General features: G+C 46.1%; 1 protein-coding gene across 2 annotated transcripts in view; it reads left to right on the forward strand.

Moving 5' to 3' along the window:
- The first annotated feature begins 4,767 nt into the window (after nucleotides 1-4,767).
- MTA3 (metastasis associated 1 family member 3) overlaps nucleotides 4,768-26,462 on the forward strand; it is a 182,127-nt gene continuing 160,432 nt past the window's right edge. The window contains exons 1-3 of one of the 2 annotated variants that reach the window (XM_075535416.1): nucleotides 4,768-4,887; nucleotides 6,568-6,635; nucleotides 15,275-15,368. In XM_075535416.1, coding sequence (XP_075391531.1) covers nucleotides 4,860-4,887; nucleotides 6,568-6,635; nucleotides 15,275-15,368 — 190 coding nt within the window. In that variant the 5' untranslated portion in view covers nucleotides 4,768-4,859. The remainder of the gene's footprint in view (nucleotides 4,888-6,567; nucleotides 6,636-15,274; nucleotides 15,369-26,462) is intronic. The other variant, XM_075535417.1, reaches the window with a different exon arrangement.

Here is a 26,462-nt window from a genome sequence, read left to right on the forward strand (position 1 = left end):
TAGGAGCTTAAAAATCCCCCAGTCCTTTCCCTAGCAGCTTCCTTACCGTGAGTCCTGCTGTCACATGCATACATTTCCCCCAGAATGCATTTGTCCCCCTTTAAAACCCAAGCCCTTCTTAGAATAGCTGAGATATGCCAAAAGAATTCTACTAAATAATGAAATAAATTATAAAAGAAGGGGGGGTAAACAATTAGAAGGAACCATAAATAATAAGATTTAGACCCTTATTAAAATCTTGGCTACTGCTTTCAAATAATTATGTTCTAGACCCCCCAGGCTGGGCTGACTCTCTTTAACCAGCTCCAACTATATTTATCGTGTTGCTATGAGTTGGAATCGACTTGATGATAGCTATTTATGTATGAAGGCCTTCAAAAAGGTTCCTGGAAAAATTCCATAATTTTTCATTCCACTTTCCCAGGAATTTTTAAAATCCCCTTCTGATTTTTGATGAACCACCAGACTTAATCATGACAAAAGCCAAATCTCCATCACATTTATACTTTCTTACCGCATCCACTTCCCTGCAGCTAAAAGGCAGGACCCTGGAGGTTGCCATGTGGAACATCTTTGCCCGTCTCCAAATCACAACCACAATGCAAAGGAAATATTCCCTAGCTGGTGGTGGTGGCAGTGAGCGGCTGGATTGACTCGGGAATGCTGGCAGGGTCTGAGCGACATCTTCAGTGATGAGGATAGGTAGAAGGGAGGAGAGAGAATAAGTATAAAGCTCTTAACAGCTGCCAAACATTTTATAGTTTATTTTTTACACTAACCTTTTGAGGCAAGTCTCACTCCTTAGCCGTCTTCTATGGGCCACGAAACTCAAAGGGGTTAAGTAACACATCGGGGTCCTGCAGACACACCAGGCTTGACAGTTTAGACTGGTTAATGAGAGAAGATTGTGATCTAAACTAGGAGGCTTCAGAAGGCAGAGTTGCCCTTGCTTTATTTGCAGTGCAGGCTCCCCCACTTTCCTTTGTCTGTTTGGGGGTGGTGGTGTGTTCTTTCCAGCTGCACTTCTTGAGGTGCACATCCCACTTTGGAATTGCTCTTAGCTGTCGTGGAGGTGATTCTGACTCACGTCGACCCTGAGTCCACCGAACGAGCACTGCCTGCTCCTCCATTGTGTCAGTCACTGTTCCCATCCATCTCCTTGGGGGTCTTCTGTTTTTTTTCTGTCCCTCCACTTTACCAAGCATGATGTCCTTCTCCAGGGGCCTGACCTGTCCTGGCAACATGTCCAAAGGACCGTGAGCCCAACTTAGTCCAGGTTGTCTAGAGTAACAAAGCCAGGGACACACATCCACGTAGAAGAAAAAGTTTTACATCAAGAAGTGCGTAATTATATATTAAGAAGGTACGCCAGCCCAGTCCAACTCAAGTTCCTAAGTGCATAAGACCCTCTGCAGACTCAGGGAGCCGGGTGCTGGTGGGGCAAACACAGAATGAACCAGGAAGCAGAAAGTTCTCGGGCAGGGGTGCAGGGTTTCGAGGGTCCAAAGGTGGTGGAAAGGAACAGGGCTCTGACAGCTCTCAGGGTATGAGGCCCACAAGGGTCCCCCCCCTCCAGGGAGGCAGCATTCTAACTGGCAGGAAGGCAGAGAGGCTGAGAGAGAGGCAGTTCCCAATGTCCTTCACGTGCCTACAAAAGGCAACTCCCCCTAGGAGGTGTCATCCAGCTACCACTGATTGACAGGTGTGACTCTACCCCTAGCCACGAGTTCCTAATTGACATCAAATCCTACAGCTGCCACAAGCATTCTGGCTGTATTTCTTCCAAGACGGATTTGTTTGGTCTTTGGGCAGCCCATAGCACTTTCAGTATTCTTCACCAACATAATTCAAATGCATCTGTTCATCCTCAGTCTTGCCTTACTGTTTATAATTAGGATACCGCACTGTTTGGAATTACGCACCTAAAAGTTTCACGGAAAAGGCCTTGCATTCAATTGTGGTCTGTTTCCTATTTCTAGTGAGCCTCATCATTCACGGGCATGCATCCTTTCCGATCTGAGCACCTACTATGGGAACAAATGGATCTACCTCGGAAGAAGTATGGCTTAGAGTAGAGGCGATGACGGTGAGACTCTGTCTCACATGCTTGGGACATGCTGTCGGGAGAAATTGATTCGTGGAGAAGGACATGGTGTTTGGTAAAATAGAGGGGCAGCGAGGGAGGAGAGAGAGGAAGACTCTCAAGGACATGGGTGGACACCGTGGCTGCAACAGTGGCTCAATCTTGGGGACACTTGTGATGATGGCACAGGACAGGGCAGTGTTCTCTTCTGTAGTGCATAAGGTCTCTTATGGGTTGGACCCGACTGACCTGATGGCACCTAACAGCAGCAACAACAACAACGTTAGAAGCTTGGTTCTACTAGGTCCGGGCTGGGTAGTGTTTTCTTCCGTTGGCTTGGTCACCATGAGCCCTGGGCAGCTGGACAAGTGAGCAGCAGGTAACGACAAGGGGAGCTGGCAGGAACAGATGTAGATGTAGAACAGTGGTTCGCAACCTTCCTCATGTGGTGACCCTCATGTTGTGATGGACCTCCAAACCATAAAATTATTTTCATTGCTACTTCATCACTGTCATTTTGCTACTGTGATGAATCGGGCGACCCCTGTGAAAGGGCCATTAGACCCCCCCAAAGGAGTCAGGATCCACAGGTTGAGAACTGCTAACGTAGCACCTTCTGGGCACCATTCACACACTGATTGTAGTTAGAGCAGTTAGTTATCACAAACACCTGGTGAGGGGCACAAGGCTGAGGAAATGAAACAGGCACATAAGGAACCAACAAAAATAACACGAAGATTTTGAAGGGGGGCAAATTCTCCACTTGTTATAAAGCAAAACAAAACCAATAGTAAGACAACTTACAGGCAAGCAGGGCTTGGGATCCAGCCCTTCACAATTTCCAGCTGGTCTTTTAAATTTACAGAAAGACTTTGTGGTTCAGCGAATTCTAGGCCGGGGGAAAGGCTGAGCGATATACTGTGCCAACTGAGTCTAGGACTGCGGTAAGTTATTCCCCGGCTTTTGTGTCAGGTGGAAAATGAAGAGTGAAGGATATTCACAGTATGTTTTTGGTAGGCTTTGCGATTAAAGAATTCTGATAAACAACAGATAATATGCATAACTGAGTACATTGGCTTTCCTCCCTGGGTTAGAAGGACTGACAGAAAGTCACTCTTTGACATCATGATTTAAAAGCCTTGGGATCTAAGGCGAGCTCAGGGGCACAGAAACCTCCCATGGTGTAGAAGGGCAAAAGCTCCCTTGATCTTGACTTTCAGTTCCAATGCAGACCGTGAAAGCGGGGCCTCATTTTCATTTAAAGAAAAAAAAAAGCCTAGGGACTCTGAGACCTTCTGAAGTTAATAAGGAAAAGCAACCCACACCTGTATTGCAGGTATCCTCACAAGGGATACAGACAGTCCCTTGTGAAGTGAAACGAATGTCCCCATTTTACAGATGACAAAACTTAGGTCACACAATGTATGTCAAAATGGGTTTGTTTTTCAAACTGGCCTGAGTTATCCAGAAAGTCATGTGGTTCACCTCAATGCTTTGTGATGAATGAGCATCACCAGCATTACCAGACAATCCAAGCACACCTTTCCTTCTACCCCCCTCCTCCCCCCAAAGACTTCAAGAGGAGCCAGCAACACATAGCTCTCCAGCGCCAGAAACTCCAAACCACCCACAACAGTGTGGAATCATCTACATGTGTATTACAGGATGGCTGGGAATCCTTTGGAAAGGATTGCCTTCTCTAAGGAAGAGTTGTGTAGGTTTGGGGGACAGCCTGCCAGAATTCAAGCCTTTGTGTTTGCTGTTTGTTTCTGTGAAGGCAGGACCACTGTGAAAACAGAGGTTTGGAGAATCAGCATTAGAAAATAACCACTCTAAAGCTTGAGGCACTTAACCAGTTTCTGCCCCTTACCAACAAGCTGACAGAAGCTACTAGCAAGCTCCTCCAGGTGGTGTTGGGGGTAGGGGTGAACTGTACAGCTATTTCCCCACGGAAAAAGTGAACCCCCTCCCACAAGGTCTCGGCTCTTAGCAAGGGGTGGCAAGGCCCCAGGTGCACGGTAGTGGGTTCAGTTCGGCTCAGTGTAGACCTGCCAATGTAATCGGGGCAGGATTCGAAGGAAGCGACCCCCAACGCAGCTCGGTTGCTGAGACTGGGTTTGCTGGAAACATCTGCGGTCCTCCAGGCCCTGAGGCCTGAGCGGCTCCAGGCCCGGCCACATTACCATCTCCACGTGGAAAGCACCCTGCTGCGGGCACTTTTTAGCATCCAAGTGTTTACCCCCAGACAGGTGTTCGTTCACCTGCAGGAGGTCACCCCCAGCCGGGCACACGTGCTGGAGCTCCCGGGGGGCGGGGGGGGGGTCAGGAACTGGGAAGGGGCTACCTTTCCAGGGTCGGAGGCAGCGCAAACCCGGGTGGCCCCGGAGGTACTGTCCCTGCCTCCACGCCGATTCCCTAAGAGGCCAGGTTCCGCATTTGCGAGCCCGGGCCTCCGCTCGGACCGAACCGCGGCCCCGGGACCCCCCCACCTTCACCTCCACCGACCCCTCCCCCCGCAGGGTGTCCCGCAGCGCTCCGACCTTCCCAGGCTTCCCCCGGCCCTGCCCACTCGGCGTCGCTAGCCCGGCGCTGGGGGCGGGCACCTGCCCCCACCCTGCGGCATCCCCTCCCCTGCGCCTCCCCCTCCCCCTCCCCGCTTCCCCTCCCTCCCCTCCCCCCCGCGGCGAGGCGGCGGCGGCGGCGGCCCAGGCGGAGGCGGCGGCGGCGGCGGCGGCGGGCGGGGCTCGGCTCGGGCTCCGCGGGCGGGCGGGCGGACATGGCGGCCAACATGTACCGGGTCGGAGGTAGGAAGGCTCGGCCCGACCCGGCCCGTCTGGGAGCGGGCCCCGGGAGTGGGTATCGGGGCGAGTGCACCCTAACCGCCAGGAGCCTGGGCGCCTGGGCTGAGGGCGCAGGGGGCTGGGGGCTGGGGGCCCGCAGAGGGGGCCGGGACTCCCCACCCCCACCCCTCTCTGCCTTACCCCCCCCCCCCCCCGGCTTAGGTCTGTGGTCTGTTCGGGACCCGGGCCCACTTCCACCTTCACCCCGTGTCCAGTTTTTTAGGGCCTGAAGGCCTATCCTTGGGAGTATGAATTGTCAACCCCCCTCCCTCTAGGAAACCCCCATGGGGTCAGGCCATTGAGCCCCGTAACCGGGGGGCCTTTGCCTCGTGTGGCTTTTAGGCAGTGGTGTTGGGGAGGATGAGGGGGCTTATCCCTACTCCTCCTTCCGTGGGAATGGAGGGTGGGGGGGCGATGGGGGGGCTCAGCTCGAGCCACAGCTGGACCGGCCTGTCCAGAGGGACAGGGCCCTGCACTTCCCCTGCCTCACTCCCCCAGGTTTCTTCTTCAGTCTCCCCAAGATTGGGGGCTTGGTGGGGCCGGGGAACCGCAGCCAGAGGTGGGGAGTTGATCGCTGGCTGGACGCTTGCACTGCCTCTTTGCCAGTCTTAATGCAGAAGAGAGAAATAAGGTCAAACAAACTTTCTCCCGGCTCCCGACTCCCTCCCACCGCCCTCCTTCCCGGTAAAATAATAATTCTGATAAGTGGCGGTGTTTGTGTGCGAGGCTTGCTTTTCCTTCACTGCTCATTAGCTGAGCTCCTGATGGATGGTCATGAGATTGGCCTGGCTACGTGAAGCCACTTTGCAGATTGAGCCTGCACAGAGAGCGGTGGCTATGGACAATAACCATGCAGTCCTGTCCCTCAAATACACACACAGTGGGACCTTTCCAGGGGCCTCAGTAGAGGAAAAGCCTCACCTGAAATGTTAGATCCTGTTTGTTGAAAGCCTGGAACAATTTCTTTGTAGCAAGACCTCAAATGGATCTGGATTAAAATATAGTAAAAGGGTGAAACCGATGGATGGTTTATGTCACAGCCAGAGTGTTCTGCCTCTCAGAAGGTACCCCCCCCAGGCCCCCCCCCCACTCCCACCCCAATCACCCCAGGTCCAACAGTGGAAAAGTTTGTCAATGTGATTCTTCTTCCTTCTCCTGCTCTTCTGATTGATTTTTTTTTTAATGCTGATTGAAATTGTAGGTTGGCTGGCGATGCCCTTCCACAACGTTCTGAATTTGCCTCAGGTCAATAGTAGGATATGAGAGCACACTTCTGGGTAAATTTGATAGGGGAAAAGATGTGGAAACAGTTACAGGACGGAAGACACTTGTGAGCCTTGACTGCTCAGTGACGGGATAAGAGATGTGCCTTTGTTTACTATGAAAGAAATGACAAGTGGGACCAGACTAGGAAAATTCGAGGAAACCTCAATGAAGATGAAAATGCTGCGGAAAATATGAGTCTGTGGATGGCGACAGGTGACAGGGTATATAATAGAGTTAGTTGCATTACTGTTTGCTTTTACTAGTGAAAGAATCAGATGCCTCGTTTTGAATGTGAATTGGCTCATGGAGGAACTTGTAGATTGACAGATGTGATTTTTCTATTGAAAAGATTAAGCTCTTTATTTCCATTAATTACAGATTATGTCTACTTTGAGAATTCCTCCAGCAACCCATACCTAATCAGAAGGATAGAAGAACTCAACAAGGTATATCTATTGCGCGTTCTCGATTCTCATATTAAAAAATAATTGGGTTTCCTCTGAAGAGTAATTGGTTAAGGAGCACCAGGGGTGACTGCGCCTCACTCCTCCACTCTTTGAAAGTGGAAGCTTGAAACGGGGAGTGTGAGGCAAGAGTAGCAGTATGCTTTTTATAGCCACTGAGTTTCGCAGATATTAAGTGATAGTAAATGATCTTATTGGGTACCTGTTTCCCCTTTGCATGTGGGTTTTTTCACTTGGCGTCGAGCCTCTCGGAAAGGCAGGTCATTCCTGTAAGTCCGGTTTTTCCTTTTACCTTATTTTTTAAAAATTCATTTTGTTGGGGGCTTCCTTTTATCTTTTGAGTCATCATTTGTATTTCTCTCCCTTGGTGTGGAGTATTCCCACCCCCGCGGACGCGCCCCCTTCCCTTTTTCCAGCTTTACAAGAAGATTGTTAGGAAGCAATATGTTGTTCTGAAGCCGAGCCAATCGAAATCTGGACCCAGTTAACTGATGTGAGCAGACATCAGAGTGTAGCAGAGTGGTTACATTGAATGAGCGGTTACAGTGGTGGCATTGGAAAGACGACATAAACTAAGCGACCATAGATGGCGAATGATGCTTGGGTTTCTTCCAGGACACTGTTGAGGATTATTCCTGATGCTTGTTGAGAATTCCTTGTGTTAAAAGTCTTCAGGGCTGTCCAGCTAATATCGCCTCCCAAACTGATCCAGGCTGGTCCAATTCTGAGTCCCAGGAAATGAGGCCTGACCTAACGTTGCTTGCTTTAAAAAGCCTTGCAGGGGAGGGGCTCTTGGTTTGCTTCTAGGGGTACCCCAAGGATGTTCCTTTTTAAGACAGTTCAGTAGTGCATGAGACCACCACTAAACACAGAACTGCCTGAGATCTGCGTCTTTAATTGTGGTCTGCTGGGCGTGTCATTCGGCATCCTGCTCGTTGATGTGATTGATTTTGGTCCATATCCATTTGTTTAGGGCAGTGGTTCTCAACCTCCCTCATGCCGTGACCGACCCTTTCATACAGTGCCTCATGTGGTGGTGACCCCCCAACCATAAAGCTACTTCATCAGTGCCATTTTGCTACTGTGATGACTTGGGCGATCCATGGGAAAGGATCATTTGACCCCCAAAGGGGTCTCGACCCACAGGTTGAGAACCGCTGGTTTAGCAGGTGACTTGGAATTCAAATAAGATTGCTAGCCTAGGAGACTGTGCTGTCTGGCTGTGCCCTGCCCCTCTCTGACCTCCACTCCTGCTGCTCTCTGTGTTGGTCATCCGGCTCCAGGCTCAGTGGCACAGTGGGCTTTTGGCTGCCCCCTGCATACACCCACCATAAACCAGTTGTGGAGTCGATTCTGCCTCATGGCGAGGGCCTCCTGTGTTACAGAGAGCGCAGGCCTGCTCCGTAGCGTTTTCTGAGCAGAAGTACCCACTGAAGCAGATGGCTAGGCCTTTCTCCTGGGGTGCTGCTGGGCTCCCCGCCCCTTTAGGTTAGGTGCAGAGAGCAGAACACTTGAGCAGCTCAGTTGTTCTCAATCCCCATACCTTGCTCTTTTTTTTCCCATTTCATTTGTCACTTTCTTTTTAAAAATCATTTTATTTGGGGCTCGTACAACTCTTTTCACAATCCGTGCAAACATCGTGTCATGCACATTTGTACATTTGTTGCCATCATCATTCTCAAAGCACTTTCTTCGTTTGTCACTTTCAAACCTTATAGCATATTTTCGGTGCCTATTTTCCTGCACTAGGAGGTAAGCTCTTAAGGGAATAGTGGTCTTTGTCCTGCTCACTGATGTTTCCTGTCGAACCCAAAACCAAATTCACGGCCACCGAGGCGAGTGCAGACTCACAGCGATCCTTTAGGACAAGGTAGAACTGCCCCTCTGGGTTTCTGACAGTGAAAGTCTTCATGGGAGTAGAAAGCTCCTTTGGAGCTCCTGGTGGATTCAAACCGTGAACCTTTCAGATTGCAGCCCAAAGCATGCTACCATGCCTCCAGGGCTCCTGATGTTCCCTAAGGGCCTTGGACTAGTGGGGGCCTCGTAGCTAACCAACACACCAGCTGCCACTGGGTTGATTCTGACTCATGGCGTCCCTTTGAGGAGCCCTGTGCCCCTAGGGGTTTCAATAGATCTCCAGGCCTTCCACCATGCCTCAGTGTGGGCTCAAGTCTCCAGCCTTTTGGTCAGCTTCACAGCCCACCCAGTGACTCCTAGCACCTACTTAGGCCTTCAGTAAATATGTGTTGAAGGAAGTTCTCAGGCGGTTGAAACGCACACTTACAGTAAGATTTGTTCTTACGAATATTTCCGGAAGACCTACGACTACCTGCCTGACACTCTCAGACCCGCGGGGATGCTGGGATGAGCAAGAGCTGCTCTAGTGAGAAGGCAGACATCAGCCAAGTAATCCCACAAACGAATGGAAAATGGCAGCTGTGAGTTTATAGATGTCAGCACGGTGCTATGAAAACGTGAATCGGGACTCCCATTTGTTAGCTCTCTGGAGGCTCACCCATAACCTTAAACCCATAAGGTGGACAAATCATGAATCGCTGTCACCAGGCGCACGGTGCTTAAATGACCGGGTGACACTTGGAGTGCGAACCGCGATCATTTCACAGCCCTTTTCCATTCTATTGCCATCCACTTCAGAAGTGTGCTCCCACACCTGCCCTCCCGCTCTGCTGCCAGCAGCGTCACTACACTAATAGGAGTCCTTTCAGGGCCTGGGATAGCTGAACTGGAAGAGATGGGATTCTCCAATTTTATGGAATGCCAGTTTGAATGGGTCGAGAAGTATTCAGGAAGAACTGAAATCGATGCGCTGGCTACAAATACACTCTCTCAGCGTCTTTATTTCCAATGTGAAAATGAAAAAGATGCCTTGTTTTTAAAGACTTACATACTTAACCATAATCGAGCTCCTTTTAATGTATCCGGTGCTGTGCTGGGCTCAGCAGTACAGCCATGGATGACGGCCCGGGAGGCTGCCACAAAGGTCTCTCTCTATCCCCTTGAGTAACACATGAGAAGACAAATTAACAGGCAATAAGGAAAATGATAATACGTCATGTTAACTTCTAAGAAAGAAGCTGTAGACCTGACAGACCTTGTGACACAAGAGGGCCCTTCCTGTTAAGGACATCGAAGTTGGGGCCTTAAAGAATGAGGAAAAGGTAGGCATGGCAGAGAGGGAAGGTCCAAGGATCCTAGAAGGTCAAGTTGGCTAAGTGGGAAAGGGACATTCAAACCTTTTTTATGAAGTAGCCTCTAAATGGAATTTTTTTGTTGTTGTTCCCACCTCCCCCAGCAAAATTCTTGGAATAAGCAGCTGTTAATCACCTTTGTGGAAAATTTATTTTTAGGATGGTCTGTTTTTTTGTTGGTTTTTTTTGTTTTTTTTTCTGTATGAAGTGCTCCATGCTCACTGCTGGCAGGACTACACTACTTATTTTATAGTAGTAGACTGGTGTCTAAGTGTTTTTCTCTAAACATATTTGCGATCCTTGAGGCACAATAATTATCTGTTGATGGCCACAGCTTACCATGGTTTATCTTATACTCCCTCTTTCTAGCTGTGTCCTGGTTGATACTCAGACAAAGATTTATCTTTCAGAGGGAGAATACAAAGTTAAATAGAAAGTAACTTTTGGGTAAATTTAATCACTCAGTTGGACACTGTTCTTCATAAGATTGAGTCTGTATAGGTTGAAAGAAAGCTCTGTGCACATTGAAATGAGGTTTTCTTAAAATAAATATAGTCTTTCTCTCGGGAGCAGTTGGTGGGTTTGAGCAGCCAACCTTGCAGTTAGTAGCTGAACTCTTATCCCACTATGCCACCAGGGCTCCTCTAAATATAGTCTTAACAAACTTACTGCCATCGATTCGATTCGATTCGATCCAGAGCAACCTTAAAAGACAGAGTAGAACTGCCCAGGTGGGTTTCCCAAACTGTAAGTCTATGGACAGTAGAAAGCCTCATCTTTCTCTGTGGGAGTGGCTGGTGGTTTTGAACTGCTGACCTTGAGATAAACAACTGAGGACTGTAACCCACTCTGCCACAGGCACTCTTTAATTTACACAAAGGCACATATTCACTGTACACCGAGCACACAAATCTGGGCATAACCAATCACAGATGCTAATTTATCCACCAGCATCCTAATTTGTATTTCCTAAGACCACCTGGGGAGCTCTGGTGGCCGAGTGGGTCCCAGGAGGACTGTGGTCGGTGTGGTAGGCGGTTGGAAACCACCAGCAGCTCCGCAGGAGAAAGACTGGGCTCTTGACTCACAGAAACCCTGGCAGTCTCCTCAGCCACCGGTGGTTGTCATGAAATCAGTGTTGACCCTGCCGCAGTGCGCTTGGCTTTGGTTATGTAAATTACGGAGCCCTGGGAGCATGCTAATGGCAAGGTCAGCCATTCCTGGTTCAAACCCACCAGCTGCACGGAGGTAGAAGGTTGAAGCTATTTGCTCCATAGCCTCTCTCACCGACTTATAGTGGGTCACTGAATCAGAATCTACTTGATGGCAGTTTCTTTTTTTAGGGGGAGGAGGGGGCGTGTAGTGGAGCCAGGGGAGGTGTTTATGTAAATTCCAGCTATACATTTCTATTAGCTGTCTAGCGTGTCTTGAGAGTCGCTTTTACCTTTAGTACCTCTTGAAGGGCATGGTATGTGTATGTCTCTCTCTCATTCACGGCCAAGTCTCACGATTCAGGGGATTTATTAGGGAAGTTCACAGGTCACCGCAAGCCCGCATCAGAAAAGCTTGCAGTGACTGGCCCCAGCAACATCTCTTCATTAGCAGCCAAGTGTCTCTGGGGAGTCCCCAGCATCTCAGAGGTCCCCTGGCCTCTCTGCCTCCTTGGTCCAGGAAGTCAGCCGCATGCTCTGGGCCTCCTGGTCGCTTAGTCTTAGCACAGCTCTGTCTTGTGTCTGGGTCTCCTCGCCTTAGGCCCTGCTGTGGCCTGGCATCTGCTGCCTCCACCACTTCAGACAGGTCTGAAAAGGTGTTCCCTCACCTGGGCGTTCTGCTTTCTTGATGGTCCTAGGATCGATTCTCTCTGTCCCCACTTCTGAGATGGCTCATTTTCAGTCGGGAGTGGCAACTAAAACGGACGCAGCCCCTCTCTCAGTGTTACACACCCCTCTTTGTATGGCCCCACACAATCGTTGGGTGGAGAGTGGGGCAGAAGAGCCGCAGAAGATCCTGCTTACCTAATGAGACCATGGATCCTGCCCATACCCCAGTCGACACTTGGAAGATGCTGCCTGCACCTTCTATGATGGCAGTGCCTAAAGGCATTTCACGGAATGGGCAGAAATCTGCAAAGCAAATCCCTGTTTCCATTCGTAAAACATGAACTTCTGGAAACTGATCCCCCCCCCCCACCCCAAGTAAAATACAGGGATAGAAACAGACCTGGGTGTTCAGTTGACTGAAATGGTTTTAGAGCTTCAAACCCCATGCCGCTAGAGGGTATTTTAGTAAACACGTTGAAAAGCTTCAAGAGACTAACCTCAGTGGAGGAGATCACAGGAAAGATACGAATGAAACTTAATGAGGGGCTCTTCTTTACACATGTCCTCACTTTCCCTTTTTCTCAGAAAACTCTGCTCCTAAAGCTTCGCTTGTTGAAGGCCCAGCCTACTAGGGACCTAGTGCCCCGTGTCCCCCATCCCCCCGCACCAGGCTTTTTCTACCTTGGTCCCAGGAGACTTCTTTTGTTTTCTGCATCCTTGAATGAAAAATGGAGTTTGGAGCCCCTAATAAAATGTAAAAAAAGAAAAGAAAAAAAAGAAAGAAAATGATTAGGGCAAAGAATGTACAGATGCGCTTTATACAATTGATGTATGTATATGCTTGGATTGTGATAAGAGTTGTATGAGCCCCTAATAAAATATAAAAAAGAAAAAAAATGGAGTTTGGTTTGGAAGGGAGGCGAAGGAATAAAGGCAAAGGAGGCTAGAAACTGTGGGGCCCCGGGGTGCCGGAGTTCAACCGGGCCCTTCAGTTGGGCAGTAGTGAAGGCTTTTCATCAGGGGAGGGGCACAGTAACAGCTGAGCCTGGCAAGGCTGGTGAGGTGGCATGTGACCAGACATCTTTGCTCTGTGGAAGCTCTCTAAGGACAGGCACAGTGATGGGCACATCACAAGGGTCCCCCCCCCCCAAATGATGGCCCTTTAGAAATCTATGAAGCCTGGAGCTGAATGCAGCCCAGTGACTCCACTGACAGAGCCAAATGTGAGGCCTGTAGGTTAGGGTGAACACTAAGGGCAGGGGGAACAGAACAGCCGGCCCCTGGAGACCAGACAGGCATTTGCCCAGGGAGACCGCTCAGGAGGAGGAAGGGATGGTGGAGTGGTCTGACGGGGAGGACGCTGTCAAGAATCTGATGATACATGGATTGCTTTGTAAACTCTCACCCAAATCACATGGAAAAACAAAACAAAAAGGAGGTGGGATGGGGTTTAGAAGACATTTGTTGAGTAGAGGGAATAGCCAGACTTACATATATCAAAAGTTGATTTTTTTGGGGGGGGGGGGTTTTGTTTAAAGAAAAATCTTCCATCAGTTAGTCCGCTACTTTTATAAAATGAGAATAGAGAAAAATTGTACAATACAATCTTTTTAAACAATTTTAAAAATGAAATGGAAAGACTGGCTTAGAAAACACCCAATAATAAGCTCTACTTTAAAAAGAATTAGATTTTTTATCAAGTAGTCAATTGCTAGACTACACTGAATTTCATCTTCATTATGCGCCAGCAACAATTGTGGCTTGGTACTGGGCAGGGGCCCACAGTTTGAGAAGCTGAACTTTAGAGGAATGTCTGAGGGTGGAGTAGGGTGGAGTGGGCCATTTGTCTATCTGTTTATGGTAGAGAGAAAGGAACAGAGTAAGTTGTAAACTACCTACCAGCCAATAGCTGGGTGTGTGCGTGGTCGGGAAGAAAATATTTGTTTTGAATTAGGCCCTACCCCTCCCATAAGCAGAATTGAACAAGAGTGTAGCCCAGTCGCAATGGTCGACACATAACCACACACCCCTCTCCAGGGAAAAGAACAACAGAAAACATGGGGGAAGGGAGACAGCGGTTGGTGTGAGATGTGAAATAATGTATAATCTATCAAGAGGTTAGTTATGAGGGTTGGGGGAGGGGAGGGGGGAAGGAGCTGATATCAAGGGCTCAATAGAAAGTAAATGTCTAGAAAAGAATGGAGGCAACATACGTACGAGCTCGCCTGATGCAAGCGATGTATGGATTGTGACAAGAGTTCTGAGAGCCCAATAAAATGAAAAAAACACCCCATATTGTGCCGTGACCTGAAAGCCCAGGGCCAGAGACCCAAACGACTCCCCACTCATGTCCAGGCTGCTGGCACCTGCCGGTGTTTGAAATAAAGAAGTGTGGGATTGTGAGAAAAAAGAAAAAGAAAAAAACAAAGAAATAATTTAATTAGCTTTGTCACGATTGCAGGACCTGACTGGTGAGGCAGGTAAAATATGTTTTGAAACTCGAACTTTGGATTTTTAATAGGATTTTAACTCAAGAAGTCAAAAGTGATAAAGCACTTATAGTTGAAGCCATTGGTTTTTTATTTTCATAGAAATATTGGCCTGTTCATTTAGCAGATTGCTGGATCATTACTTCTGGAGGATGTATTTGGTCATAATATATTGTGAAATACTGGAGCATTTTGGTTGGGATTTAATATGATTTCAATTTTAGGGGGCAATATTTCTACAGTTATTTGTCACTCTAAAATACTGCTGCTGAACTTCATAAAGCTGGCAAATTTACCCCGTGACTATATACGTATATAAACTTATTATTTCTTTATGTGTGACTATATTTGTAAACTCAGAGAAATTCGAAAGTGGAAATCATAGTATTTTATTGTAATCTATGTGTTTTCTAATGAACGAATGACCTTGAAAACTCAGAATTCAGAGACTTGGAGACTAGGAGCACCTGTCTCAGCAGCAGTAACTGAATATTGATTGTATTCTAGACGAGTGAAAAATACATACGAGCTTAGTTTGCATAACTCAAGGTTTTTAATACTTTTGTATGGGAAGGTAAAGTGAACTGAATACTCCTAAGCATTCTGAGTGTTAGGAATAATAGGCTCCCTTAGGCTGGCATGTGCTTTTCCAAGCTCTGATCCATCCTACATTCAGGCTGCTCTGCTCCTCCAGAGAGAGGTGTGACCAGTAGTTGGGGGGAGGTGGGGGGAAGCAATGGAGATTAGTGGGGGGGGGTTACACTTAGTATACACTTCTGGGAATGGGTTTGGATGAGATTCAGCTAAGTATCTTAAATAAGATGAGATATTATAGCCTGTACTCTTTAAAAAATTTTATTAAGTCTAATCAGAGTTGACTGGGACTGACTTTGCTCATTAAAGCAGTCTAATCACTTCCATTTAATTGGTCACTTCACCTGACTATCCTGATTTGAATTACTTAGCTCTCTGGGTATCCTGCTGGTGTGGTTGGCACAGTATGTAAATCAAGGGGTGATCTTAAAATTGACCCGAATCTAGTTTTGTTAACAGGCTGAATCCAGTGCTCAGTACCGATGACCTGTATCTGCCTTCTTTCTTAGACCGCAAGTGGCAATGTGGAAGCAAAAGTGGTGTGCTTTTACCGAAGACGAGACATTTCCAACACGCTCATCATGCTTGCAGACAAGCATGCTAGTAAGTCTATTTCTTTTTCTTGGAGTTTAAAAGAATGCGTAAGCCTTTAAAAACGTTTTCTGTGTTGTGAGGGAAACTACTGGCCACCCGTAGCTATTTCTCCTTTTGTCATGCCTTCCTCAGAATCAACACAGGAGCAAAATTTTTTGGTGCATGGTTCTATCATTTGTTTGCTAATTAGTCAAAATGTGAAAGTAGACATCTTTGCGGGTAAGCTTTAGCAAGGACTCAGGGCACTCATTTTGGATAGTGGCTTTTTGAGGGTGTAGACATGCGAAAATGTGTACTTTCTCTGACAACTGGGTCATGTTTAGATTCTTCTAGTTCAGTTCTTTATTGTGATAGATGTTTATAGTGTTAATATTACATTAGGTATTTGTGGAAATGAAAGTCCGCCATAAAAGGAAATAAAAAATGGGGAAATAGATACGGCAAATTTCTGTATTTTTTCATTTAAGTGCTATTGTGGGTTTTTATTATTATTATTCAGCAACTTCGACAATTTTAGTACCTTTGGTTTTTGAAATCAACAGCAAAGTCATAGCAGAAAAAATTAAATTTTAAGACAAAGCCTGCATGGAATATAAGTATTTTATTTTGAAAGACATTTTCCTAGCAGGCTATGTAATGTGATTATAGGATTGCATGTTTATGTTTCAGTTTGGTGTTTTGATTTGTAACACCATGATCTTGAGAATTCTGAAAGTAATGAAGTGTTTTGTTCATGGAGAGTACAAATGTTCTATTAATGCATACAGAGGTATGTTGTTGTGAGCTTTCTTGAATGTCATTTTTTATTATGTCACTGGTTTAGCCTTGTAAATCATTTGTCCCTAATTCCTATTGTAGTTCACAGGGTTTTCCAGTTTCTTTTGATTTTTTTTTTTTTTTACAGAAAGAGATGATTTGGATATGAGGCTTTCTATAATATTTGTAAATTTTGTATGGGTAACTTTGGAGCACTAATGTTTGTCCCTCCCTCATGCATGAGACCAAAACATTGCTTTTCTTTCTTCTTTTTTTAAAAAATCATTTTATTAGGGGCACATACAACTCTTATCACAATCCACAGATACATCAATTGTGTAAAGCACATTTGCACATTCATTGCCCTCATCATTCTCAATCTCAAAACATTGGCTCTTCAAGTAAGCCCCAGGCATCAGCTCCTCATTTTCCCCCCTCCTTCCCCAAGCCCCCTCAGCTCCTCATTTCCCCCCCTCCTTCCCCGTACACCCCTCCCTCATGAACCCTTGATAATTTATAAATTATTATTTTGTCATATCTTAACACAGTCCCATGTCTCCCTTTACCCACTTTTCTGTTGTTGGTCCCCCAGGGAGGAGGTTATATGTAGATCCTTGTAATCAGTCCCCCCTCTCGACCTCACTCCCTCCACCCTCCTGACATTGCCACCCTCACCACTGGTCCTGAAGGGATCATCCACCCTGGATTCCCTGTAAAGCATTGCTTTTCAAAATGACATTAACCAGTTACTTTAGCTGTAGCCAAATGTACTGTTATAAAAGTGCTTATGCAAAATTATTTAGATTTGATTCACTATTTACAGTGTGAGCTTAAGCAAGGGAAAATGTCTCATTCATATTTATATATGTTTGATTTACTCATCTAATTTCCGAAGTTGTTGCTGCACAGGTAATGAGATGTGAGGGTTGTCGGGGGTCTGCTGGGTGGCGGGAGCTCCCGCTGGACTGCAGGTTGGTGCTGCTTATGTACCAAAATCCCTCTTTCAAAATGAATTAGACTCTTAGTGTAGAAACAAAACTTCAAGAGACTGAAGCGTAAACCAGATGCTGTAGTGGCAGAAATGAAAGAGCTGGTGCGTTGAGATTCTGGTCGGTCTGTGACTGCTTGACCTAGGAAAATACCTTACCTTGTCACAGGTCTTCAGTGTCACTGTCAGCAGAACAGAGAGGCTAAAAATTCCCCCAGTGTTACTGTGCCGATTCAGTGACATACGGAACTGCTTACAATTGGCACTGCACAGCAATGTCAGTTGGTTTGTTTCCTGTCTCCTCAGGCATTCATGGTTCATCCCTTGGGGGGGCGGGGCAGACAACTCCTTTTATCTCCCTGTGTCTGTTTACATTTACATTGTCTGTTTTCTTCCATTCTTGGAGGTTAGAGGCAACTGTTTATATGTCCAGGTATGGTGAGGTCGAGGTGTCTTACTGTATTTCAGTTGACATTGATTCAAACTTCTGGTAGGGAGGGCCCAGTGTAAAATAATGATTACGGTGTGATTTATGAAGAGATTTACAGGGAAGATTGACTGGTAGATTGAACAGAGTTCAAAACTACAGTTCTGGGTATGAGCCACTTAATCTTCCTGAATTAATTTTCCATTTATAAAAAATTTGAATATGGATTATCTTTAAACTTTTTAGTATATTATACAATATCTTACCAGTAATACATAGTATGTATACATTACCTATATCATTATTTATTTTATATATTTATACATGTATATTTATATTCGGGTATGCGTATGTATTTATTTGCTTATGTGAATGTATGTTTTTCTGAACTGTTGTAGACTTCAATGTGCTTTTCATAAGGGATTCTCTTATATAATCACAATCAAAATCACTGCTATTGAGTCGATTGTGACTCACAGTGACCCTATGCAAAGGTCAGAGGCTGTAAGTCTGTGTTTTTCTTTGTTTTAATTTCCACCACATTTAATCCATCCAGAAATATGGACATTATCAAAAGCTGGGTTCTCTAGAGGAACAAAAGCAGTGAGGGATATAAATGTGTACAAACAGAGGAGAGTGAGACTATGTATTCTCTCAAGGGGATGGCTCACAAAACTGTGGAGGCTGGCAGATCCCAACTCCATGGGTCAGGCGTCAGGCTGGCGGCTTCTCCTAACTGGTTGCAAGGGCTGAAGTCTGTATTTTTCTATATGGGTGATATTATATTGCCTCATGGGAAGCTCTGGAATGATTGATTCTGGGGCTGCAAAAGCAGATACTTAATTACATTTTATACTGGATTATGGACTCCAGTACAAAAGTTTTTTTTTTTTTAATTATCATGGGTGCGGAGTCTTTCTTTTGCCCCCTGAAAACAGGGCAGCAGGCCAAATAAGTCTAGGAGCCTACACTGTAACTCTTAAAGGTGCAGGTAGCCTTCATTGTTCTGCACAGTGGCTGCTGGGCCTGAACTGCTAACCTTGCAGTTAGCAGCCCAACGCTTAACAGATAGCACTTGCATATCCACAGTACAGTTAGCAAACCGGGAAATCTAATCACAACATAAAACGATTGCCTAATTCAGAGTTCATATTCATATTTCATCAATTGTCCCCAAAGCTTTCTTCATAGTTTTGTTTTTTTTCTTGGTCTAGCTAGTAGAATCAAATTCAAGTTGAAGCAGTGCATCTACCTGTCACTTCTCCTCTAAGGTGGCCAGTGGTGGGTCAGGAACTTGAGAAAAAACAGTGATTGAAAAAGCAGTGGTGAGGAGGTATAAGAATACATGGATAAACCTCTCTGAATGTGCCAAGAAAGTGAAGCTGTTTGTGTCTTAGGTGAATTCGCACTCCAAAGGGTGACCTTAGCAGAGGAGAAGGTTTTTTTCTCTTTAAAACATTTTATTGGGGACTTGTACAACTCTTATCACAATCCGTCCATCCATCCATCCATGGTATCAAGCACATTTGTACATTCGTTGCCATCATCATTCTCAAAACATTTGCTTTCTACTTGAGCCCTTGGTATCAGCTCCTCATTTTTCCCCTCCCTCCCTGGCGCCCCTCCCTCATGAGCCCTTGATAATTTGTAAATTATTTTGTCATGTCTTACGCTTTCCGACGTTTCCCTTCAGCCACTTTAGCAGAGGAGGATTTTAACACATAGATAGGATGACACATTCGACCAAACAGCGCTCATCGTTCCCTGGCCACCCCTTTCCCTGCCCAGGGAGCTCATGCAAAGCGGCCATGTGGCAGGGATGGCGATGATGCATGGCCTCGGCAGCATGGACATCCACTCACCAAGTCCAGCCTGGCTAGCTGATGACAGTATCTAATCTGTGTGTGTAGAGGGTGGTGGGCGGAGTGGATTAGCCAGACAGCTGTTGGCAGGTTGATTACATCGGCCCACTTCCTTCATGGACAATGCACTGTTTTGTTCTTAGTGGACCACTTTTGGGTTAGTGAACTGGATATGGATTTGCCTTCCCTATAGGCAGTGCTTATGCCAAAACTATCATCCGTGGACTTCCCGTGGTCATGGTAGCTTATACAGTATCTCGATGAAAGAACTCATTTCACAGCAAATGGAGTGCAGCAATAGGTCTATGGTTGTGGAATTCCCTGGTTTTACCATGTCCCTCCATGATGAAACAGTGGGCTTGATGGGACTCATAGACTTCTAAAGACATAATCTGAGTCAGATATGTGACAATGCTTTGTAGAGTTGGGGCAAAGTTCTCCAGAAGGCTGTATGTGTTCTAAAGCAGAGCCCAATTCACAGTACCACTTCTCTAACAGGCAAGAGTCACGAGTCCAGGGACCCAGGGTGGTCCAGGAATGAAGGCACCACCATTCACTTTTGCCAATGGTGACCTACTCAGAATTGTTTTGTGTCCTGTACCCATGATCCTATGCCCTGTGTGTTTAGAGGAAGAAATGCTCCCATCAGGAGACAAAATATTGATTCCATTGAAGTAGAAGTCAAGAAAGCTCCTTGGCCACCTTGGGCTCCTCATGCCTCTGGATCAACAGGCAAAGAAGTGTGTTGCTGTACTGAGTGATGTGACTGATCCTGATTACCAAGGGGAAATCAGATTGATAATAGATATTGGAAGTAAAAGAAAAGGTCAGGAAGCCAAGAGATTCCTTAGGACATCTCAGTACTGCATGCCCTGTGAATAAACTCAAGGTTAACTACACCTCCCCAATTCTAACATGCCCCGGAGTAGTGGGTTACACATTGGATTGCTAACCACAAGGTCAGCAGTTCAAAACCCCTAGACGCTTCCCAGGACAAAAATGAGGCTTTCTACTCTAGAAGAAAATTTACAGTCTTGCAAGCTCACATGGGCAATTCACCTTGTAGGGTTGCTTTCTACTTCCATAAAGAGTTACAGTCTTGAAAACCCCTAGAGGCAGTTCTGTCCTGTCCTGTAGGGTCACTGTGACTCAGTTAATTCAGTGGCAGCGAGTGTCAACCAGTTGTGCCTGCAATAATGGGATCAAACGTAGGAAAGCCTGTAAGGACGGTAGGGTCCCTGTAAGTTGGACTCAGCACAGTGGCTCCTAATTACAACATCAACCAATCATCATCTATGAACCTTATATGCACCTCAATGGAAAAACACAAACTATAAAAGGGGAAGCATGGGAGCATATCATAAGAGGGGAGATGTGAAAGTTAAATGGCTATTTCATGATACTATGGAATTATTTTTTAAATATGGGATATCAGTGCTTTTGTCGTTATTTAGAGCCCTAAATGATCAGGGAGGACCCCTGGATGGTGCAAGCAGGAGAAAGCAAACACTTAGCTGATAACTAAATCATTGGCTGTAGAAGTCCACTGAAGGTGACTTGGAAAAAAGGTGTGGTCATCCCCTTCCCTAAGATCAGTTTTCGAAAATCCTATGGACAGAGTTTCCCTCTGACACACCTGAGGGTGCCAGGTATTAGAACCGACTCTAGAGCAGTTGGTTTTAAATGATTAATGAATGCTAAAATTAGTAGTCTCTAAAGTGGAATAGCTCCTCTGCTTCTTTCTTTTTTGCTATGTGTTTGTGTGTGTGCGCTCTCGTGTCTTTTAACCTTGACCTTGTGAAGGGTGCAGGCCACTTAATTTGTAGACTCTAGCATTTGTGCTTGATGTTTCCCGATGGTAGAGTTCAGGTCGCGTACTTTGGGGGAGGAATGTCCCAGAAGAGACAGGCCCTCAGTGCAGCGGCTTTAGAAGGCTGACGATGGGGGTCTGCTCTAAAGGTAGGTTTCCTGGCTTGGTTGAGGTGGTCGTCTTTTCATGGTGGAGGGGATGTTTGACAACTGTGAAGCTCTCTTGTTTTGGTCGGACAAGTAGCCATCTGCAGAAGATGGCAGTATGTGTATGTTTGATTCACCAGTGGGGTGTGCCAAAGACTCCAAACAGCACCCCTACCTGCCCCTGAGACTTGAAGACCCATTGAAGCAGTGGGGTCATGTGACCCAGCTGGCAGAGCAGACTGCGTGGCAGGCTGACCCTGTTGCCAAACTTCTCTTATTCTCACCCCAACCCAAAATTAGCAGCTTTTGGAGTCACTTGGTAAATAGACTAGACGAGCTCATTTGAGTCACTTGATAAATAGGCTAGAGGAGGGATATGTTGCTTCCAAAATCTAGAGCGGCCCATCCGGCACTTTCAGAGGCAACCATTGGTCTTTTACTCTAGATGGACTCGCTGGACATGCCATACCCCCGGAGCCCTAGACATGGCACTGAGGTAGAAGGTTCATTTTTTTTGGTCAGATTAATTTCTTACCCACTTGTATGCAAATGTCTTGCTGATAAGCCTTGAGTCATTGATACGTTGTCGGTCCAATCCTTTTATTGTAACAGATGAGTGTAATGTCTTGTGGAAGGGAACGGAATTAAGGTCACTGTGGTTTAAGTTAGGACATCGCGCTTATTTACCTTTGAGCTAGCACTTGTGAGCTGTGTAGCCGGCCTTGCCAGCTGAAGGCACATTGCTTTTGTTGATCCTTTGACATTGCGATCCAGAAAGAGGCACTGGCCAAATCAGGAGCTGCATACCAAGTACCAAGTGATGTACGAGGGGGTACCCCCCAAAAAACTGGAATTGCACTGGGCAGAGCAGGGAATGAATTGATGGCTGTGATACTCGGTTCTGGTGATCCCAGTTAGACTCCTGCGTGTATAGGTCATGCAAATATTAAGTAGCTCTGCTCTCTTTCACTCATAGGACTGTCATGACCAAGCGGTCCCACTCCAGGGGCCCACACCAGTTCAGGCTATTCTGATCACTCCTTTGACGCTGCTGTTCATTTTGATAACCACGCCAACCTTCTCTTTGCCTCTACCGCTGTAGGGTGGTGGTATGCCATCCCCTTGTATGTAGTCAGGTGTCTTAATTCAACTGGAGACGTTTCCGCGGTCAAATTGGATGTAATATACCATCGTCATCACGGCCGTCTTCAAGGGTGCTGAGAATTCCTTCACGCATGGATTCCTCGCTGTTAGGTTTCAGAGGTCATCTCTCTGAGCCCTCCATAAGTAGGTCTATGGGTCTAGCCTGATCAGTCCACTCGCACATGCCCGTTTCCGTAAGCCTGTGGATTTCTTCTGCAGCATACTAAGGCCAGCCTGGAGGCGTAATGTGATTTATAGGTCTCTGCTTGATCCATGCTTCCTTCAAGCAGCCATATAAACTACTGTCGGATCCTTTCCAAACCCCTGTAGCTGAATGAAAAATCTGTGCTTATGGGGGGCCCCCGTCAGAAACTCAGACTGATCTACTTTCTATATTCCTTGTACTGTTATTTCACACCATTGATAGCCATTCCTACACACCTACGGACCCCTGGTGTCTGTTTGCAAATGTTAGAACTATCAAAGGTGACTCATAATGCACCTTTTAGAAGCACACATGGGGGGTGGTGGGGTGTGTTCTGGGGAGATTCCGCAAGGCCCTGTAAAGAGTCTGTGGCCAGCAGTCCTCCGGGCAATATTCCTGGTGCCTCCCCAGGCACCGCTGGCCACAGGGGGATTGGGGCTGATGGTTTTACTGGGGACACTGGGCTGGTGGACAAAAATGGCGTTCTCTCTTGAAATGAGGCAGGAGTGACTCAGGGGAATTTGGGAATTTGGAATTTCCTGATTATCTACCCATGTGCCCCATCCAGAATTTCAGGTTCCCATTCCTTCCCTCACCGTAACTTCAGATACGATTGCGCCTGGGACTTTAATTGACATTGTGATTCAGCCCACCTTCGGATAGAACCGTGAGTCGGGTTTTCAGCAACATAAGCTTTGTCACCACAAGAAAGAAGTCTTTCGTTCAAGGCACATGCCTTGTATGTGGCTCAAGAGCCCTGACTTTGACGCTGAGCTTTATCTCTTTCTCTGACCAGTGAAAAATAAGACTAAGCAACTAACTTTCTCTCTCCCCCTAACTTTCTTATACTTCTCATTTTTACAGAATTATAGAAAATGATCAAGTAGGTAGTCACCCGTATCTGTCACGGGTATGTGACCTGTTGGTGGTGAAATTACATGCTGTCACTGCATGCTACAGGTTAGCAGTTCCCGCTTGACTTCTAGGGGCAGAGTCAGCAGCAACTTTCAAACGAGTGGGTTTGAGAGCCAGGTCAGAAGATATTCTTCTAGAGCCACTCAGGACCAGAGATCGCATAGCTTGTCTGTTCTCTAGAGGACCACATCCAGGGAAGCTTGTAAATGTACATTTTAAGAAGGAGGAGATGTAGATTTTAAGAAAATGGCGTATACAGTGCGTAGGCTGACAAGTCACAGGTTTGTAGGGTGGGGACTGCAGAGCTCCACATGGGCAGGTGTGGCCGCAGGCTGGTGCCTCTTGGTCTGCCTCGGGGTGGGGGGGTGGGGGCTGGGGAGGGAGTTGATGAACAGAGAATGAAGAGTCAGTTGCTAAAGCTTTGCTGACCAAGCCAAACCCACTGCCATCAAGTCAATTCTTGCTTCATAAGGACCCTAGAAGAGGAGATTAAAACTGTCCCTGTGGGAATCTAAGCTTTTAAATCTTTACAGGAGTGGAAAGCCTCATCTTTCTCCTAAGGCGCAGTTTTAAACTACTGGCTTCGTGGTCAGCAGCCCACTGGGCAAACCCCCCCCCCCCCTCCACCTTAACTGGTTGACTGCGCACAGCAGATCACAAAAGGGGGAGGATGACCCAGTACCAACCACACTGTTTCCCTTGACCTTTGAGAGAACTATAGCCTGAGGAGCGGTTGCTCTTAGGGGCATCAGGACCGACCGATGAGGCTGTGAAAAACAATAGAGGCTGTGAAAAACAATACCCTGGATCATCTTTAAGGCCTGCCTTATTGCTTCCCTGAGATATTTTCCAAACACTGTGTCTACTTTTATTTTTATTTTGTGTGTGTCTGTGTGTACTTTTAGATTGTGATTTTGAAATGTAACGCTTCAGAGAATTGTAGTTTGTGCCACCTTCATCTTGAATGTCTGATAAAAAGTTTTTCGAACGCTTTTTCTCCCCTGGATTTTTTTTCCAGGTTTACAATAGTTGTACTACTTACCCTTGCCTGAAATCAGGACTTAGGGAGCAATGGAGTGGATGGAAATAGTTCTGACTGCTCACCTTCATTCCCTCTGCTCCGTCTCTTCACTCCAACACGCCCAGTCAGACACTTCGCACTTAGTGGGAGTGCCCAGGGTTATTGACACCTACACAGTATGACAGCCGGTATTAGGAGGAACTGACCCTGTTCATATAGATTGCCAATTCATTGCCGACTCTATACTTTGGATTATTGTAAATAAACTTAGAAAGTGATGTTGACACTCTCTTTTTTCTTTTACAAATCAAACATACAGACAATTTTGGAAACCAGATCAGGTCCAGCATGCATTGCAGGGCCACTCTACTGACAGAGTTTGGATTGTTCAAGTCAGATTTACGGCGTTTTCTTAAAATTTTAAATAGACATTTCAGGGTGTGGTAATAGTATTGAGCAATAAAGGTGATTTGTTTCAGGTTAAAGGTGAGGTGAATTCTGTATCAAGCTTTATTATTTTTTAAATCACATCCTGGTTTGAGTCATGATGCCCATATAAAATGATATTTGTATGAAAAGTTTTTGTATCAGAGGTCATATTGGGAACTTTCCGATTTACAATTAATGTAGCATATTATTAAGGTTGCTTTAAGGACAACGAATTATTAAAAGACTGTCACATGCCTTGTAGGGTCTAAGAAGAGACTAGGAGAATCGGGACCTCTTTGAAAAATATAACACGAAAAATCACAGCTAATTGTTGGAGTACATAGCAAAATAGGATATTTTGATGTTTCTGCTCGCTCCTTCCTGGGTTTTCCCCCCTGGTTTAGTTTGAGGAATAAATGTTGAGCTTTAAAAAGTGTTGTCGACATGACCTTCGTGTGTCCTAGAGTAGTTGTTCCAAAAATATTTGTAGCCTTAAATTTGCTGGGAAAGATCTAGACTAGCCCGACTACAGGTCATTTTGTTTTAGAATCCTAGTTGGCTGGAAAGTATTTGCGTGGTTTATAGGCGGTCTTCACATTTGTTGACATTTCCTTTCACTCAGAGGTGGGGGGGGGGGTTGTCCCTGTCTCTTCCTCTTGGGTCTGGATGGGGCTGTGATCGCGTTGGCCAGTCCAGCAACATGTCGGTTGACTTGTCAAAATGGCAGGTTACTCTTGGTCAAGTTCTCAACAAAACACCTCTTTTGTATTTATATCAAGATTGTGTTCAGTAAAACCACGCTCGAAATGCTGTGTGTTAACGTAGATAAACTGGCCTAAGGGTCTAGACTTGGGCAACGAAATCATGTTTTCAGAAACCACATCAATGTCCAGGGGAACATTTAGAAGTCATGTGGATCATTTCTGCACTGCTGCATTGTTCTGTGTTATCTCTCTTCTTTACTGATAGAACCTTGAACGTCCTTGTCATCCACCTTCCCTATCGGTATTGCTCTTTCATAATTGTGCAATCCAAAGCCCCCCCCCCCCCCCCCCCGTCCAGTTAGGGAGTGGGGTAGCACCTGTCAAGAGCTCACGGACTACATTGTCCCCATCCTAGAATAAAAAAATCCTTGCTGTGTCATTCATTAAAACAACCTGCTCATTCATACCCGGAAGTCTGTTGCGAACACGAAAGAGACTCCGTGTGAAAGAATTAACTAAGAAGTCTCTTAACGAACAGCAAGTACAAGAAAGAGGGAAATGTTCTCAAATTGATCGTGGTAATGAATGCACGACTCTTTTTCATATGATTCAACTATTGCACGATGTATGAATTATAGGTCAGTAGAATTGTTTAAAAATTCTCTTAATAATCCTCCCGATTCTGAGAATGATGAGA

The sequence above is a fragment of the Tenrec ecaudatus genome, chromosome 17 (genome assembly GCF_050624435.1).
Source record: "Tenrec ecaudatus isolate mTenEca1 chromosome 17, mTenEca1.hap1, whole genome shotgun sequence".
Classification (NCBI taxonomy): domain Eukaryota; kingdom Metazoa; phylum Chordata; class Mammalia; order Afrosoricida; family Tenrecidae; genus Tenrec; species Tenrec ecaudatus.